General features: G+C 42.2%; 2 protein-coding genes across 2 annotated transcripts in view; one reads left to right on the top strand and one right to left on the bottom strand.

Annotated features, from left to right (window-relative positions):
- Positions 1-47, bottom strand: part of HASPIN (histone H3 associated protein kinase) — a 2,496-nt gene extending 2,449 nt beyond the window's left edge. The window contains 1 exon segment of the mRNA XM_040641178.1: positions 1-47. Coding sequence (XP_040497112.1) covers positions 1-32 — 32 coding nt within the window. The 5' untranslated portion in view covers positions 33-47.
- The window catches only part of ITGAE (integrin subunit alpha E), a 68,882-nt gene extending 60,491 nt beyond the window's left edge, over positions 1-8,391 (top strand). The window contains exons 28-32 of the mRNA XM_040639841.1: positions 21-286; positions 608-700; positions 1,787-1,876; positions 6,507-6,620; positions 8,113-8,391. Coding sequence (XP_040495775.1) covers positions 21-286; positions 608-700; positions 1,787-1,876; positions 6,507-6,620; positions 8,113-8,208 — 659 coding nt within the window. The 3' untranslated portion in view covers positions 8,209-8,391. The remainder of the gene's footprint in view (positions 1-20; positions 287-607; positions 701-1,786; positions 1,877-6,506; positions 6,621-8,112) is intronic.
- The last annotated feature ends 8,459 nt before the right edge of the window (positions 8,392-16,850 follow it).

The raw sequence follows: 16,850 nt of genomic DNA, 5'->3' as shown, positions 1-16,850 counted from the left end.
CGATTCCCGGGTCGCCGGAGCGACGCCGCCATGGTCGGCACCCGCCCAGAGGTTCAAATGCAAATACCGCGAGACTTCCTTAAGACAGACGCGCCAACCGGCCCGGCTGCTGGGTCCTAGGGACCGGCCGCGAGCATGCGCAGTACAACGGGTCCCGCGGTGGTGGGAGAGGGTGGGTGACGGGCCGTATGGCGTCCTGTCACCCGCGCTGTCATGGCTCTCGTTTCAGGCCCACACTGAGTGCCGCTGTAGTCAGAAGCAAGAATGTGGGAGCGATCCTGCTGAGGTGAGCGCGGTCGTCCCGACATGTTGAGGGAGAGAGGAGGGCTTGAAGCGGGTGACGTGAGCGGCCTGGGGCTGCCTGTGCCGACGTTTCCTGATGAAAGCTTACGCCGGGTGGTCTCGAGGCTGTCCTTAGTCGCTTCTCTGGGTCGCATTAGCCACGGTTAGCCACGGTTGCGGCTTTGCTTGAGCCAAGGTGAACGCTGAAACTGTTTGCACCCCCTGTTCTGGGACCTTAACGTGCTCTGCGTGCTGAGGGTTCAAATTCTCTGCTTTTTCACTCAAGAAGGGGTTGTGCTAGCTATAACCGGAGTTTCCTTTTCAGTATGTGGAAGAATGGTATTCAGTGAACTGCACCATCGCTTCGAATAAAGAAAATGTAACGGTGGCTGCAGAGCTCTCCTTCACTCAGTCTCAGGTACTTGAGATGGTGAACGCTCCGGATCCGATTGTCTCTCTCTCCGAGAAGAGTTAACAGCGTCTCAAGTGTAACATGTCCAGGACGGGTGTCTTGATTCACCTGTTGCCCCAGTCTGTTCTTTACACAGTTACTTGGGGTAATTTACTAGGGTAATTTACTGTAGTTACTTCCCTTAGGAAATACTGGTGACTCCTTCCTTTCCTATATCCACATATCTGTTCCAGCCCCAAGTTCTGTCATTCCACCTCCAAACTATGTTCTAAATTCATTTCCTTCTCTCCATCTCCATGCTACTGTTGTAGTTCAGGCCACCATCTTTTGCCCAGGCTATTGCAGTAAGCTGTCTTTTCCTCCTCTCTCTACTCTTGCCATGCCCTCTACAAATCTTTCTTCACATAACACCTATTTTAAAGGAAACATTGTGCCACGGCTCTGAAAAGAAAAAAGTGACATTTGAGCAGAGTAAAACACATACTTTTTCAATGGCCTGTAAGGCACTGCATGATCTAGTCTCTGCTTCTTCAACTTTATCTCCTCGTACTCTCCTCTTTCTCACTTCCTATACTCCAGCTATTCTGTCCTTTCTGTTTCTCCAGTATTATTCTGGCCACAGGATCTTTGCACTTGCTGTCTCTTCTGCACGACACTGTTCTTCCACCGTATCTTCATGTGCATGGTTTCTTATATTTAGCTCAGATGTTCCCTTCTTAGAGAGGCATCCCTGATCATTCAGTCTAAAGTGGGCACTGGGATCAAGTGTAACTCCTCCCAGTGATGCAGGTGAGAATGATGAGATCTGAACTGAAGGAGTAGCAATGAGGAATGGAGAAAAGGGACAGATGTGAGAAAGGAAAGAAGAAAAAGAATTGTCAAGAACCGATTTGGGGCTGGTGAGTGGGGCTGTATAAAGGGAAGGGAATTGGGGGATGATTACAGGTTTCTTGCTTTGGTAGCTTCGTGGTTGCCAAGACCACTAACTAGACAAAGGAATACAGGAGAAGGAATACGTTTAAAGGAAAAGATGCTGTCCAAAACCAATAAGTCTATGTCTAAAATAATGTTCTATCTACCTCCATCTTACAGTTACCAGTACCTGAACTGCACATCCTTGGTGAAATATCTTTCAACAAATCTCTATATGAGGGGCTGAATGCAGAGAACCACAGAACTAAGGTAATCCCTGGCTATTTTCTGATTTTCTGAGCAGTGTTCTGGGGAAAACTGTGTCTAGGCTTAGAGGCCCTGTACAGGCAACTCTTCCTGTTTTCAGTCTTGCCACCTCTGATCTTGACTCTACCGCAGCTGCCTCTGTGACCTTGAATTAGTCAGCTTCTGCCTCAGTTTTTACATCTTTGAAATGACAATTGAAGAAGAGGCCTAAGCTGAAATAACTAGGCTAAAATCAACAGCTATGTATACTTTGATTTGAAAATGTATTTTTAAAATTTTCCAAGTGAGAAATTATTTTTTGTATACATTGACTTCCTAGTGTGCAGTATCAGTGTTTAGAGTATTAACCAGTTACTCAGGAATGTGTAATTCTTTTATAAATTTTAAACTAAATAGTAGGACTCTTGAGATTTCTTTACAGAAGTGTGACAACAAGTCAAAGTGATGTCTGTGATCTATGGGCTTAATGATCTTGTTGACACTTAACCTAGATGTGGTTAAGTGTCAGCTGGTAGCAGCACCCGGATGGAGAGATAATCCATCTGTGGGCTCTTTAGTCAGGCATGATCGTTACTGGGAGGAATGTCAAGAGAGTGAGACTGGATTGCTAAATACTAGGTCCTCTGATTTCCTTCCTGGAGGCGGAGAAAGGAACAGTTCTCCAGAGAAGTGCTCCATTATCCCACTGCCCAGATTATAAAACAAAACAAAACAAAAAACAAAAATGAATAGCAAGAAAATCCAAGCCTTACAGAAAACATCAGATGAAAAATAATGGTTCCTTATTCCCCCCTTCCCATGTCCCCAACTCTGTCTTCCCAAAGAGTGCTACGGTTAACAGTTTCATATATGCACATATTTGTAAATAATTTATTTCCCTCTCTTACTGTTGCTTTTATTTCTGTACACAGATTCCCCATAATTATTTTTCTTTCTTTAAATTCAATACTGTAAGCAAAGTATTACGTCGTTCCTGACAATAAGCAGCTAAGGTAGAATGAACCTATGAGTATAAATAGCCATGTGTCCACATGCATTTCATCTGCAAGTCAGGGAAAACTCCCACTAATGTACCATAAAGGCATCTGTTGTTTGTCTGGTCAACGGCCTGGCTCCTTTGGATCTTGTGCCCTATAGTCTGTGTTGGTGATGCCTTCCCTTGTGGCCAGCACAAAGATGCCACCTCTCCCAGTGCTGTGTTTTCATGTGGCAGGACACAAAATAGGGAGCAAGAGATCAATAGCAAAAGGATTTTTTCTAAGTGTGTCTTCCCTTTTTAGGGAGGGAGATTTTCCTAAAAACTCCCAGCAGCTATCTCCTTACATCTTTTCAGTGAGAACTGGATCTCATGTCAGTCACTGACAAAGGGAATAGCTCTGTCATGATTAGCTTAGACCAGTCATGATTTCTGAACGAAAATTAAAAGGAGAGAATGGTTGTTGGGTAGGCTACCATCAGTGTTGGACTACAAGCACTAGTATCCTGTGTTCTGGTTCTCGCTTCACCTTTACCAGGGTAGCTTTAGGTCAAATTTGGAAACTGTGGGTTTGGAAGAGGAAAAGGGGAAGAGGCTTTGAGAAAGAGGAGCATTTCTTCTACTGAAATCTGACCTTGGGACTTCCTTTCATTATTTTCCTAAACCCAGATTCTCAAGTCCTGCCCCCCTGCCCTCCACTTCACTCTTCCATGGAAGAAAAACCAGCTCTCTTCTTGTTCTTCCTCCCTCTCTGTTGCTTTGCTCCCTCCCTATTCTCAAGGACCAGAACTTACTCCTATTAAGCTCAGCTGCATATGAATTAAATAGTTGCCTGGAGGGTCAACCCTAGGAAGTAACCAGTATTTATAACTTAATTGGAAGAGTCCTTAAAGGTAAATTTGTTCAGGGGCGCCTGGGTGGCTCAGTTAACTGAGCATTCAGCTCTTGGTTTCAGGTCAGGTCATGATCTCAGGGTCCAGGGATGGAGTCCCACATCAGTCTCTGTGCTCACTGCAGAGACCACTAAAGATTCTCTCCCTCTTCCTCTGCCTTCCCCTGCTTGCACAAGTACAGTGTGCGTGTGCACGCGAGTGGTGTCTCAAAAATAAAAAAAAATCTTAAAGGTAAATTTGTCCAGCTTTCCAACCCATACAGAAATTATTTCCAAAGCCCCCCTGACCTTGATGCTTAAACACGTGCATGAAAGGAACTCAGTGTTTTGGGCAGGAGGAGAAGTCTTGGTGGCCCTCTGGCCCCACTTAAGTCCTGGGAAGCTCTGGCCATGGGAAGACCATAACTCGGTCTCACTTGGGAAGCAGTGTCCCCTGAGCTTTCCAGCTGAGTCCTGTTAGTGAGAAGACTCCTAAAATTGAGACAGCCTTTAGACAACAGTGCTGGGGATGGCTTCTAATAGAACTCTGTAAGTACAGTTGACTCTTTTTTTTTTTTTTTAAAGATTTTATTTATTTATTTGACAGAGAGAGACAGCCAGCGAGAGAGGGAACACAGGCAGGGGGAGTGGGAGAGGAAGAAGCAGGCTCCCAGCAGAGGAGCCTGATGTGGGGCTCGATCCCAGAACTCTGGGATCACACCCTGAGCCGAAGGCAGACGCTTAAACAACTGCGCCACCCAGGCGCCTCAGTACAGTTGACTCTTGAACAACATGAGGGTTAGGGGTGCCAGCTCCCCACATAGTTGAAAACCCATGTATAACTTTTGACTCCCCAAAAACTTTACTAATAGCATATTGTGGGCCAGAAGGCTGATTATATTAAATACTGTATTCTTATAATAAAGTAAGCTAGAGAAAAGAAAATATTAAGAAAATCATAAAAGATACATTTATACTACTGTATTTATCCAAAAAAATCTGCATACAAGAGTACCTATGCAGTTCAAACCCGTGTTGTTGAAGGGTCACCTGTAGTCTACACGGACGCCATTCTGCACGTATTGTCACGTCTTTGAGGTGCCGTACACTGTAGTTTGGTGAAGAGCAGACCAGTATCTTTGTCATATATTTCTTGTGGGATTTGTGCAAGGTCAAAAAGAGCTGTCAGAACAGAGTTGAAAAGGACTTGGAGCTCGTTTAAAATAGGTCATCATTTTGAAGAGGAGCTTGGGGCTCGAGGACACAGAGTGGCATGGCTGGATGTAGAACTGATTTTCTGTCTTTTAGTCTTTCAGTGTTCTCTAAAACCTAGAGACCATAATTCTCTGAGACTTCTGTTAAACTGTCAAAGAATCCTTAACTGATTTCCTGACGGACCAAAGTAATTTAAAGTATTTTGTTCCTTAGATAATTTTGTGGTGCTGTTGTTTGTTTTTTCCATCCAGTTTTTGTTCTCTTTCCTTTTCAAGGCTACTTATGGTATGATTCTTTCTCAGCCATGGCTAGTCTACTAATGGGCTCATCAGGGGCATTCTTCATTTCTGTTACAGTGTGTGGGGTTGTTTTGTTGTTGTTTTTTTATCTCTAGCACATCTTTTTGGTTCTTTTCTGGGGTTTCCATCTCTCTGCTTACATTACCTATCTGTTCTTCGTCTTTGTTCTTGCATGCTGTCTACTTTATCCGTGAGAGCCCTTACCATATTAATCATAGTTGTTTTAAATTCCAGGTCTGATAATTCAAACATCCTTTCCATGTCTGGTTCTGATGCTAGCTTTGTGTTTTCAAATTACGTTTTTTTGCCTTTTGGTCTGTTTTATAATTTTTTTCTTTTCTTTTTTTCCTAATAATTTTTTCTTGAAAGCTGGACATGATGTACCAGGTAAAAGGAACTGCTGTAAATAGGTCTTTACTAATGTGGTGAGGTGTGGGGAGGGGAAGTGCTCTACCATCCTGTGATTAGGTTTCAGTCTTTTAGTGAGCCTGTGCCTCTGGGCTGTGAACTTCACAAGTGTTTCTCATTTTTTCCAGCCCCCTTAGGTGGGACAGGATACCTAGAGTGGGCTTGAGTTGGGTATTTCCCTTACCCCGGGTCAGTTAGGCTCTGGTAATACCTTAGCAGGTTAGGCTCCCATTAACTAGTTTTCTCTGAGGGTAGGCCAAACAGAGTGCTTTGGCCTATTTCAGAATGGTTCCTTTTCCTCTCCCCTTGCCAGAAGCACAAAGGGATTTTTCTCCAGTATTTTCTGCAGGAACCTGGTAAAGCTCCTGGAGGAAAACCTTATAGTGTTGTGGGGGCTCCTTTATGACTGGGTTCCCTTGGGTTTTTAACTCTGGGAGTTGTCAGTACTGAGCTTCTCCTAATTCATCAATTACAGACCAGGTTTTCTACCCCAGCACTGGGAAGCCTCTACTCCCTTATTCATCCATCTCTCTCACCAGTCTTGGGGTCAGCACTTTCCAAGTGTCCTCCCCTCTCTCAGGAAGTCAAGAGTTGTTGATTTTTCAGTCTATTCAGCTTTGTAGTTGTTAGTACGGAGTGGTGTCTACCATACACTCTACATGTGGGACCAAAAACTGGAAGATTCTCATTAAATAATTTTAGCCGATGCATCAAGAAACATTTAGCTTTTTGCTTTACTGTCAGCCTTGGTCAATATACAGAAGGTTGCCAAGTTCTCATATTTTGCTCCTTAAAATAACATGTAGAATTTTTTTCTCATCTGCTTCAGCAGACTTACTGCATGGTCTCCTTGTCTTGTTGCAGGTCACTGTCATCTTCTTGAAGGAGGAGGAGTATTTGCCTGACATCATTATCATTATTTTAAGCAGCGTTAGTGGCCTTCTGGCTTTGACCGTGATTATAATCATCCTATTCCAGGTCAGTTCCACTCCTGTGAAATATCAGAGTACAGAGAGATTTTCCTAAAACAGATGTGATGGTCATTACCCTATTTAAATCCTTTACTTTCCTTCCCCTGTTTTAATGTTCAAACTTTTTTACTGCTTTCAAGACTCTCACTCTGTGGCCTCTGCCCCTCTCCACCCTTAAGTCTTGCTTTTTCCTCTAAACACATGTAACTAAATAAGTTTATGTCTCTGTGCTTGCTGTCTGTACTGCCACCAACCCTGTGCCGATGCCTTTTCCCACTTTTTCACCTTGTTCACACTCTTCCCTTAAATCTCAGCCCAGAGATTCCTCAGTCCTCTGAACTGAGTTATATGCTTTTCCTGTGAACAAGCTGCTTTCTGGAAACCCTTCCCAGTGGCAGTCATCACTGTATATTAATTATTTTTGTTCCTACTACATTGTGAGTTTAAAAAAAAATTTTTTTTTTAATTTTTAAGCAATCTCTACACCCAAAATAGGGCTCAAACTTACAGCCCTGAGATCACGAGTTACTGAGCCAGCCAGGTGCTCCTAGATTGTGAGTTTCTTGATGTAGGAGGACATACTATGCATAGTAGGCTGAGTATTTTTACATAAATAAGATCCATTACAGCTGAAACTATAATACTTCGCAGAATTAGTTAAAAAGGATAGGGAGTTTGGGGGCTTAAGAGGAGGGTGATTTTTCACTTCTGACTGGAGAATGAGCACCAGAAAAGGCTTGTGGAAAGGCAGCATTTAAGACACATCTTGTACAGATGTAGTGAAAAGAAGGGGCACATGCACCCCAATGTTCATAGCAGCATTGTCCACAATAGCCAAACTGTGGAAGGAGCCGAGATGCCCTTCAACAGATGACTGGATAAAGAAGATGTGGTCCATATATACAATGGAATATTACTGAGCTATCAGAAAGGATGAATACCCACAATTTGCATTGACATGGATGGAACTGAAAGGTGTTACACTAAGTGAAATAAGTCAATCAGAGAAACACAATGATCATATGGTTGCACTCATGTGGAACATAAGGAATAGTGCCGAGGACCATAGGGGAAGGGAGGGAAAACTGAATGGGAGAAATCAGAGAGGGAGACAAATCACAAGAGACTCTTGACTCCAGGAAACAAACTGAGGGTTGCAGAAGGGAGGAGGGTGGGGGATGGGGTAACTGGTGATGGGCATTAAGGAGGGTACGTGTTGTGATGAGCATTGGGTGTTATACACAACTAATGAATCCTTGAACACTACATCAAAAACTAATGATGTACTGTATGTTGGATTTAAATTGAATTTAAATTAAAAAAAAAATAGTTCCTGATTAAAAAAAAGATCTTGAAGGATCGGATCATCAGGGAGAGATTCAGAGGAGGCATGAGAAGCAGAGGAGTATAGGAGCTATTTTGGTAACAACTACATAATGGTTTTGTAAAACACGTTGGTATCTTAGGCCTATAATGGGACTTCCCCTCCTTTGTTTCAGTGTGGCTTTTTTAAAAGAAAATACCAACATGTGAACTTGGACAGCACAAGGAAGGCCCAGCTGAAATCAGAGAATCTGCTCACAGAAGAAAATTAGGACCAGCTTCCTCATCTCTTCGGAGACAACATCAACCAGTCTTGGTGTCGTTTCTTTTCTTTTTTTTTTTTTTAAGATGATCTAGAGTAGAATCAAACAGATTGTTTGTGGGATATTGTTTTTTAACCATACTTTGTCTCAGAAGTGTGTGTTGTGCAGAAAATAAACTTGGGAAACATCTGATATTGAATAAAATTAAACTGTTTTCTTTACAGAAATGCCTTTAATACGGAAATATACTTTGTGATTTTTTTTTTTTTTTTTCCTCAAGAGGAGGTACAGCAGTTCCAACCTTATTTGCCTAAGAATGCTTTTTCTTGGCATTTCTATTAATGTCTCCCAGCTCGGTCTTCTACAAAGTACATCTTGGGGGATAGTGGTCAGAAGCATTTCCTAGTCTGGCATTTTCAAGATCCTAAGATGTTGCCTGTTATTTCAAGTCAGGCCACAAAAAAGCACCACCAGTACCAAATGTAAAAAGTAGAAAAACAAAAGTCACCAAAATAGTAACTAGGGAGGCAAAGAGAAAACCAAGACTTTGTTCTGTAGTTTCATTTCTGTTGTGTGTATGAATATATCTACTTAATACTCTGTGCGAATTCCTTACCCAGCCTCCTGCTTAGTGAATTGCTCAGGGAGACTTTTGTTCCTCGGTACTGTCGCTAGGAGAGAGCACTCTTCCACAGGAAGAGATGAAACCTGGCCTGGGGGGTTGGAGGCACAGAGATTAGGGCCTAGTTACAGGCTGGCTTTGTTCTTAGTATCTTATTTTATCTTTATGCCCCATGTTAAAACTTGACCCATCTCCCTACGCTTACCCCTGCAATGGAGCAATCTTTGTTTTCCTGGATCATAAAAGTTATTGCATAAAAGTTAAGTGGTGTACCAGTATATAATGTAGAAAGTAATCCTTGTCTTTATCTAATTCAGATGCTTTCATTATTTCTTTTAAATTTTCTTTTTTTCTGAAATTTATATGTGTATAAGGTATGAATTAGGGACTGAGTTTTGTTTTTTGTTTTGGTTTGGTTTTTTTGGGTTTTTTTCTCCCAGAAGCATAACTAACTTCACCACACCACTTACTGAAATAATCACCTCCTTTGCTTATCCACACTCTCCTGTATCACAGGGGCTGAAAGGCTTTAAACATTGCCCAGACTCCCTTGCGGTGGGTTTCTAGTTTAGGTTATGCCAGTGAGAGGCACTTGCATGAGACTGAAAGGTTTAAAGATAGAAGTCTTCCTTTTGGCTGTGGCCTCCAGCAGTGGTGGCAGCTTCTTGCAACTCCTGACCTCTGGGTGATACCAGCTCTCCTGTTTTTATTTTCCAGCCCTCTTGACAAATTTGAAACATAACTCTTTTTATTAAATCCCTTTCTGCTTGAAATACCTAGAGTGGTTTCTGTTTTCTTGTTGACCTTGAGTCTAATTATATTATTTCAAATGAGTAATAGTTGTCCCTATGTCATTTATTGAAATGCTCATTAATAATTGGCAATTCTGTAACTCCTTGTGAAATTCATACATATACATATAAATTCTGGAAATTTAATTTTGTTTCAGTGATACGTTTGTTCCTGTACCAGTACCACAACTAAAGGAACACTTTCTAGCATTATGCAAATGATAAATTTAAAACAGCGGCACAAAGTTATCTAAAAAAGGAAAAGTCTCTCTCTCTTCTCCACCTCCAATCTCTTTCCAAATACAACCACTGTTAATAAATTTTAAGATATTCTTTAAAAATATTCCTATGCATATACCAGCATAAGCTTTCTCTCTCTCTAGACGTATATTTATATAAATCTATATATAAATGGAATTACATTGTATGTAGTGTCCCACCTCCTGCTTTTTCATCTAATAGATTCTAGGTATCTTTCAATAGCAACATCTACAGATCTACCCCAATCTTTTTAACAGTTCCGTAATATACTGAGTTGTATTTACTTCACAAAGCAGATATCTAAGTTTTTTCTATTTCCTTTTTTTATTACAAAGAAAAGGTATGATGAACATCTCTAAACAGGTATCCTACATAGCATGCTTTTCAAGTATATTAATGGGTAAGTTCCTAGCACAATTACTGGCTCAGAGATTGTGTGCATTTAAAATTTTGATAGATGAAATAAGTCACAGGAATGAAAGGCACAGAATGGGGATTACAGTCAGTGGTATTGTAATGGTCTCGTATGGCGACCTACACTTGAGGTGAGCACAGCATAACGTAGAGAAGTTGAATCACTATGTTGTATACCTAACACTAATGTAACATTATCTGTCAACTATGCTTCAATGAAATTTGTTTTAATAGATGATGGCAACCTCCAAAACGTCTTTGCCAGTTTATACCCACACTTAGAGTGTATGAAGTGCCACTGTGTACCTTGCCGTCACTGGGCACCATCAAACTTTAACTAGTTTGCTAACCTGATCATTGTGAAAAATGGTATCCTGTTTTTGATACCAGTTTTCATGCGGTAAATTTTGATACCTGATAGGACATTTTCATTCTTAAGAAAAATTACTGATTATATTTTTTCAGACAATTCTTAGTATCCGTGTTTCAAATTCACAAAAGAAACCCTTTGGGATTTTAATGTAAATGTACAGATTAGGTTGGGAAGATTTGCTTTCTTTAAAGTATTGTTTTCCTAGTCAGAAATATGACATTTCTTCACTTGCTGAGATTTTTTGTTTTTTTAAAGATTTATTTGTCAGGACACCTGGGTGGCTCAGTCGGTTAAGCGTCTGCCTTCAGTTCAGGTCATGATCCCAGGGTCCTGGGATCGAGCCCCACATCGGGCTCCCTGCTCAGCGGGGAGACTGCTTCTCCCTCTCCCTCTGCCTGCCGGTCCCCTTGCTTGTGCTCTCTCTGACAAATAAATCCTTTTTAAAGATTTTATTTATTCATTTAAGAGAGACAGAGAGAGAGCATGAGCAGAGGAGAGGGGCAGAGGGAGAGGGAGAAACAGACTCCCTGCTGAGCAGGGGGCCCAATGAGGGACAGGACCCTGGGATCATGACCTGAGCCGAAGACAGACACTTAACCAAGCGAGTCACCCAGGCGTCCCTCCACTTGCTGAGATTTTTAGAAACACCCTGCAGCAAGGTTTTATAATTTTCTTTGGAGATCTTAATTTATGAAGACTTAACTTGCAGCGGTATTATATTTTTTATTGCTACTATGAACTTTTTCCCCTGGTTGATAATAGGGCTTGTATCTAGAACAATTTCTTTTGAATATTTATCTTATCTGGCCATCTTACTGAACTTTGGGGGGGTTTGTTTTGTTTTTTAAGATTTTTTAATTTATTTGTCAGAGACAGAGTACAAGCAGGGGGAGTGGCAGAGGGAGAGGGACAAGCAGGCTCCTCACTGAGCAGGGAGCCCAAATCAAGACTTGATCCTAGGACCCTGGGATCATGACCTGAGCCAAAGGCAGACGCTTAACTGACTGAGCCACCCAGGCATCTCCTGTACTTTGTTTTTTAATAGCTTCTTAGTTGAATCTCTTGGATTTTCAAAGGAGAAAATCCTATCTGGAAATAATGGTGATTTGGAGTCTTTCTTATATTTATACTCTTTTCACCCTTATTTCTTTGACTAGAACTTGTAGAGCTCTGAGAAGTTAGTGGGATTGCTCTGTGTGCCCTCCACTGCCTGCCTCACAGCCTGCCCATGGTCCCACTCCTTGCCATCCTGCCTTTGGGTAATTTCTGGGGCTTGGTTGGAAAACCCATCCGCTTCTCATAGAGCCTCTTATTTTACCTGCATTACATCACCAGGCTCTTTGGCATGATCAACTTTCCTGTTGATCTGATTCCATCTGCTTCACTTCTTTCTGGAATTCCTTCATATTTTTAGTCCCTTTATTATATCGTTCTCTGTGTCCAATGCTACAGCTCTTCCTTCTTTATATTTCTTGAATTATTTCAGAGGTTTTGCCTTTGAAGGCAAGGAAAGAGGTAAATTTGCTTCAATATTTCTCTGTTGTTGGGCTCGGAGTTATGTCCAAATTTTGTGTTCTAGGTGACTTACAGCCCTTTTATACTTTTTTATTATAAATAAGACTCTACTACTCTCATTGTAACAGTCAAACCATATACTGAGCACTAATGATCTGTTGACTGACAGCTGTGCTGACTGCTTGGAGTCAAGCCAACGCAATCCTAGTTAGGAGACTACATAAGGGGCCCGTCTGAGAAGGGAGGGGACTCCTAAAGAGACATGATTAGATTTTACAAATTCATGCGCTATAACTTTGGCCAAGGCCTTGTCTTTATTCTAAAAGATGACTTTCTAGTGCCCGGCATTTTCTATTTCCTGTTCACCCTCTTCTGCCTGGGAACAGGAAGTGCCATAGCTTGTACAGATCTAAGGACAGTGGGTCATGGCCACTGTCCTGACCAGATAAGGACCAACATGAGGTCAGTTTGACATCGGCATGGCGAAAACGCCCCTTGTTACAGGCTAATGAGTACAGATTCAAATAACCTTTTTCTCTTGTGGTAATGTTGGAACTTTGGATTTGGTTGTTGGAGGGATGGCATCAACCAGATGTGAAAACCTAAATCTGTCAAATTTTTAGGCCTAATTAAATTTTGAGAAAGGGATGCTTCATATGGCCACGCCCAGCAGTCTTACCTTATCCACAAATAGTCTATACTCTATGCACATCTCTACCCCTATATGGAGGGATATTTACTTAAGATCAGGATCTAGGTATTTTTGGGTCTCCTAGCTATAATTAGTAATAGTAAACTTTGTAATAGTGCCAGAATTCTACCATTACTTTTTTTTTAAGATTTTATTTTTAAGTAATCTCTGCACCCAACGTGGGGCCCAAACCCACGACCTTGAGATCAAGAGTCGCATGCTCCACCAGCTGAGCCGCCCAGCCCCGTCATTACTTTAAGAAAAGATTTAGTAAATGGAATCAAGGAAAACGTTGCATCACTTTAGGAAGAGTAGTTCTAAGACCAGAGTTCAGGAAGTAGCTGGATGCACCTAAGTAGACAATTCCCAACGTCAGTTAACTAACGTGACTGATTAATAGGAGGATATTTTGAAGAGTACATAAATAATAACACTGTCGTAGTAAGGTCATAGTGAAAGGTGAAAAATTGGGATGCTTGGGTGGCACAGTCTGTTAAGTGTCAGACTCTTGGTTTCAGCTCAGGTCGTGATCTCAGGGTTGTGAGGTCAAACCCCACCTTGGACTCTGCTGTCAGCGTGGATTCTCTCCCTCTCCCTCTGCCCCTCCTGCTCATGCTCTTGCTCTTTCTCAAGTAAATACATTAAAAAAAAAAAAGGTGTAAAATTGCCTTTGTCACACCCTGTTCCATCTGAGCCCCTCCTTCGAAGCTGAGGTGAACTGGTTTAGCATATATCCTTCCAGGCTTTATTCTGTGCATTTATAAATATCCACATATATACATAAATAGTATATAGTTTTTTGGGGTTTTGTTTTCTTTTACATAAATAGAATCATATGTTCTGCCATTTGTGAGAATTTGTGACCATTTTCAAGGAACCAGTGTCAGAAAAAAAAATGTTGCTGCCAAATGTGGGTGGAGTGGATAGGGAGAGGTGACATCTTAGGTTAATGTGTCTGGGGAATTAATAACTTAAATTAGCATAGCTCTTTACAGTTTATAAAGAGCCCCTTTCAACTTTTTCCATGAGTGCAATTAAAGACGTTTTTGTAATTACTACACAATGCCAAAGCGCTTTCCAGAAGGACTCAGCCATGTCCCGTGGTCAGCAGTGTGACCATGTTCTGGGCTCTCTGTTTTTGCTTAGCTCGTTTGCTTGACGGGTGTATAGCCATAACTTTAGTTTACTTTGCTGGCAAGACTATGTATTTTCCTATGAAGTAAGATGAGCTTTCTTCCCCCTCTGTGCTTTACTTTTTCTCTCTTGTCTAGTTAAAATATGGCCCTGGTATTTTCTCATTAGCTCTTTGAACTGCACCATCTTCTGGGATAGAAGTAAGAGAAGTATTTTTCCCTCTGAACTCAGGAACCTCTGGGCAAGTGAGGGTGATTTGACTCAGCATTGGAGCAATGTGACTTCCAGAATGGGGGAACTGAGCCATACAAATTTGCTGGTAGGCATTAGGAAGCAGTAGTCCTTAGTAGTGGTCTGTCTAAAAGAGAAACTCTTCCTAAGCACCACAAAGAAGCCAGGACCCTGGTGCCAGCCTCCAGGAGAGCCAGCTGGAGGCTCTGCTCCTCGCTCTCCCACTACCCTGAAAAGAGGATCCTGGGACCCTATAGCCAGTCGATGTCCTCAGGGCAGAGTTGGGAGGGAGGTGGTTGAAGATGTGGTCTCTGGGGATGTCTCCTTTTCTGTCCAGGGCCTGGGAAAGGGGCCTGGACTTGCCCTGCCTAGAGCACTGGCAGATGTTCTCGGGCTCTTGGCCGAGTGTCCTACTCTGGGGTAATCTTTTTTCTCTTTAGAGCTGTGAGGTCAGAGATTAAGGTTGGTGTGCTGGGGTGGGAGAAAACATTGCTGAACCACTTTGATTCTCTGCAAAACTTTGAGATTTCATAGTCCAGGAAAAGGCTACCAGCCTGACTCCTGGCGTCCTACACCGGGGCTTGGGGTACTTTGCCCAGTGATGGACTCACTCTGTGGATCAGCTGGCTACTGAAGGACACTAGTACCTCTAGGTCAAGAGGTTTCTAACTTTTTTCTGTGCCATAGACCCCTTTGGTGGTCTGGTGAACCTAGGGACCCCTTTTCAGATTTTTTCCCAACATCGTATTATGAAGAATTGAATTTTGCAATTGTGAACACCTGTCTACCCACCATCTAGTTTCTTCCATTAACATTTTACACTAGGCTCATCTTATCACATATTTTCCCATCTATCCATCCATCAGCTTGTTTTCAAATACAATAAAAGTTTACAAATAACCAATTATATTGAAATACAATAATCAGAATATTTAAAAATCCTTATGGAGATTTATGTGCTTCTTTATTAAGGTGTTAAGGCAGCAGGTCCAATAACTACCCTTCTTTCAAAGTAGGGATGAACTTAAAATGTATTTTGAGATATCTGCAATAACTGTAACGTGGGAAGACAGCTGTGATTTCTATCGGTGCCAAGATATAGATATTGCTAATACTGCTACGGTTTGTTGCCTATGTTCATAATTAAAGGAAATGTTAAATTTCGGTTAAAGAGCAGGAAAAATATGTAACATATTTTCATCCAACTTCACAGCACTCCTGCGTTATATATTCTGGTCCATTTAAGAAAAGCAGTGTCCCACCCCGGGCTTTGTACTTTTGCAGCTAATCTCAATGGTCACTCTGTTTTATGGAGGAAGAAACAACCCCACAGGTCCAGTATATAGCAGAGCTGCTGGAACAGCAGCAGATTTTTGGATCCCCAAATCTAATGATCTTTCCCATAAAAGCTTCCTGACAGACTTGGCAAGGCTGAGGTGAAAGCCCTGGGTAGAGAGGTGGTTTTCAGGGCACTATAGTTACAGGTGGAGTTCAGCATCTCAGGTTCCTTGGCCTTGTCCACTGAGGGCTCTTGATGCGCTAGTCCAGCTTGGGCCTGAAAATCTGCTTTCTTGGCAAGCACTCCAGGTGATTTTCATGCAAGAGTCACCCCCTGGAAGATACTAGTTGTGAGATCAGGGTCTGTCCATCCGATTATACTTTGTCAATGGATAGGCCTTAGCACAGACTTGGAGTCTTGATGACGAGGAAGTTGCTTCAGGAGACAAATTTAACTTAATGCTCTGGCAGAATTATCTCTGAACTCTTCTATGAATATGCACACAAAAATAAAGGCTTAGTCACTCTGTCCTCAGACACTTCAAATATGCAGACTAAAGGCCAGAGGCAGGGTGATCAGGAATCAATCCATCCTCCCTTTCTTCCTTCTTTCATTTCTGTCCCCCTCCCCTTCTCTTACTCCAAAGGCTCGATGACCACCGGCTTCATAAAGGCCCTGTGGTACAAAGAGTGGTAAAGGCCTTTCCGGCACTCAAAGTCCTATATGACAGATATGTACCGATGGTAACTCCCTAAATTGTACAGATCCTGTCCTTGGGAATCTGGAGAACTCGAGGGATTCTGGAAGTCTTCGTGAAGGAGGCAGACCCCTGGAAGCCATGGAGGACTGAAGGGAGACCGGCCATAGGCAAAGGCGTGGAGGTTGGAAAATGAAGGATGTGGTAAAGCCTGCGAGCCAATTCAGCTGAAGCAGAGTGCGCATAATGGGGCACGTGAGGCTGGAAAGCAGGTGGGGACAGTGATGGCGATAAAAAATAACCTAAGGAAGAATTGTGTATAAGGAGCTGTGGGAAGCCACAACTACCCACAGTGTATTTTTTATGCGAGGACTTCCTCCGCATTCTCATTTCACTGCTACTGTAGTTTTGTGAATCTGAGAGTGGAGAGGAGTGGAGGGGTTGGATGTGAGGAATTTCACAGAGACCGCGGGAGAAAGCAGTATAGGGAGCAGGGGAAAGAACAAGACAAGCTTGCTCGAAGACAGACGGTGTTAGAGCTCTTGACTTGAGCTTGAATCTCTATCCTTTTTGGTGCTCAGTGGACCAACATTTGACTCTACTCTTTTAAGTATTTGATATCTTTGTAGTTTTTCCCCAGGTT

Source organism: Ursus maritimus, unplaced genomic scaffold (assembly GCF_017311325.1).
Source record: "Ursus maritimus isolate PB19 unplaced genomic scaffold, ASM1731132v1 scaffold_24, whole genome shotgun sequence".
Classification (NCBI taxonomy): Eukaryota; Metazoa; Chordata; class Mammalia; order Carnivora; family Ursidae; genus Ursus; species Ursus maritimus.
This window is presented reverse-complemented; position numbering and strand designations above follow the sequence as displayed.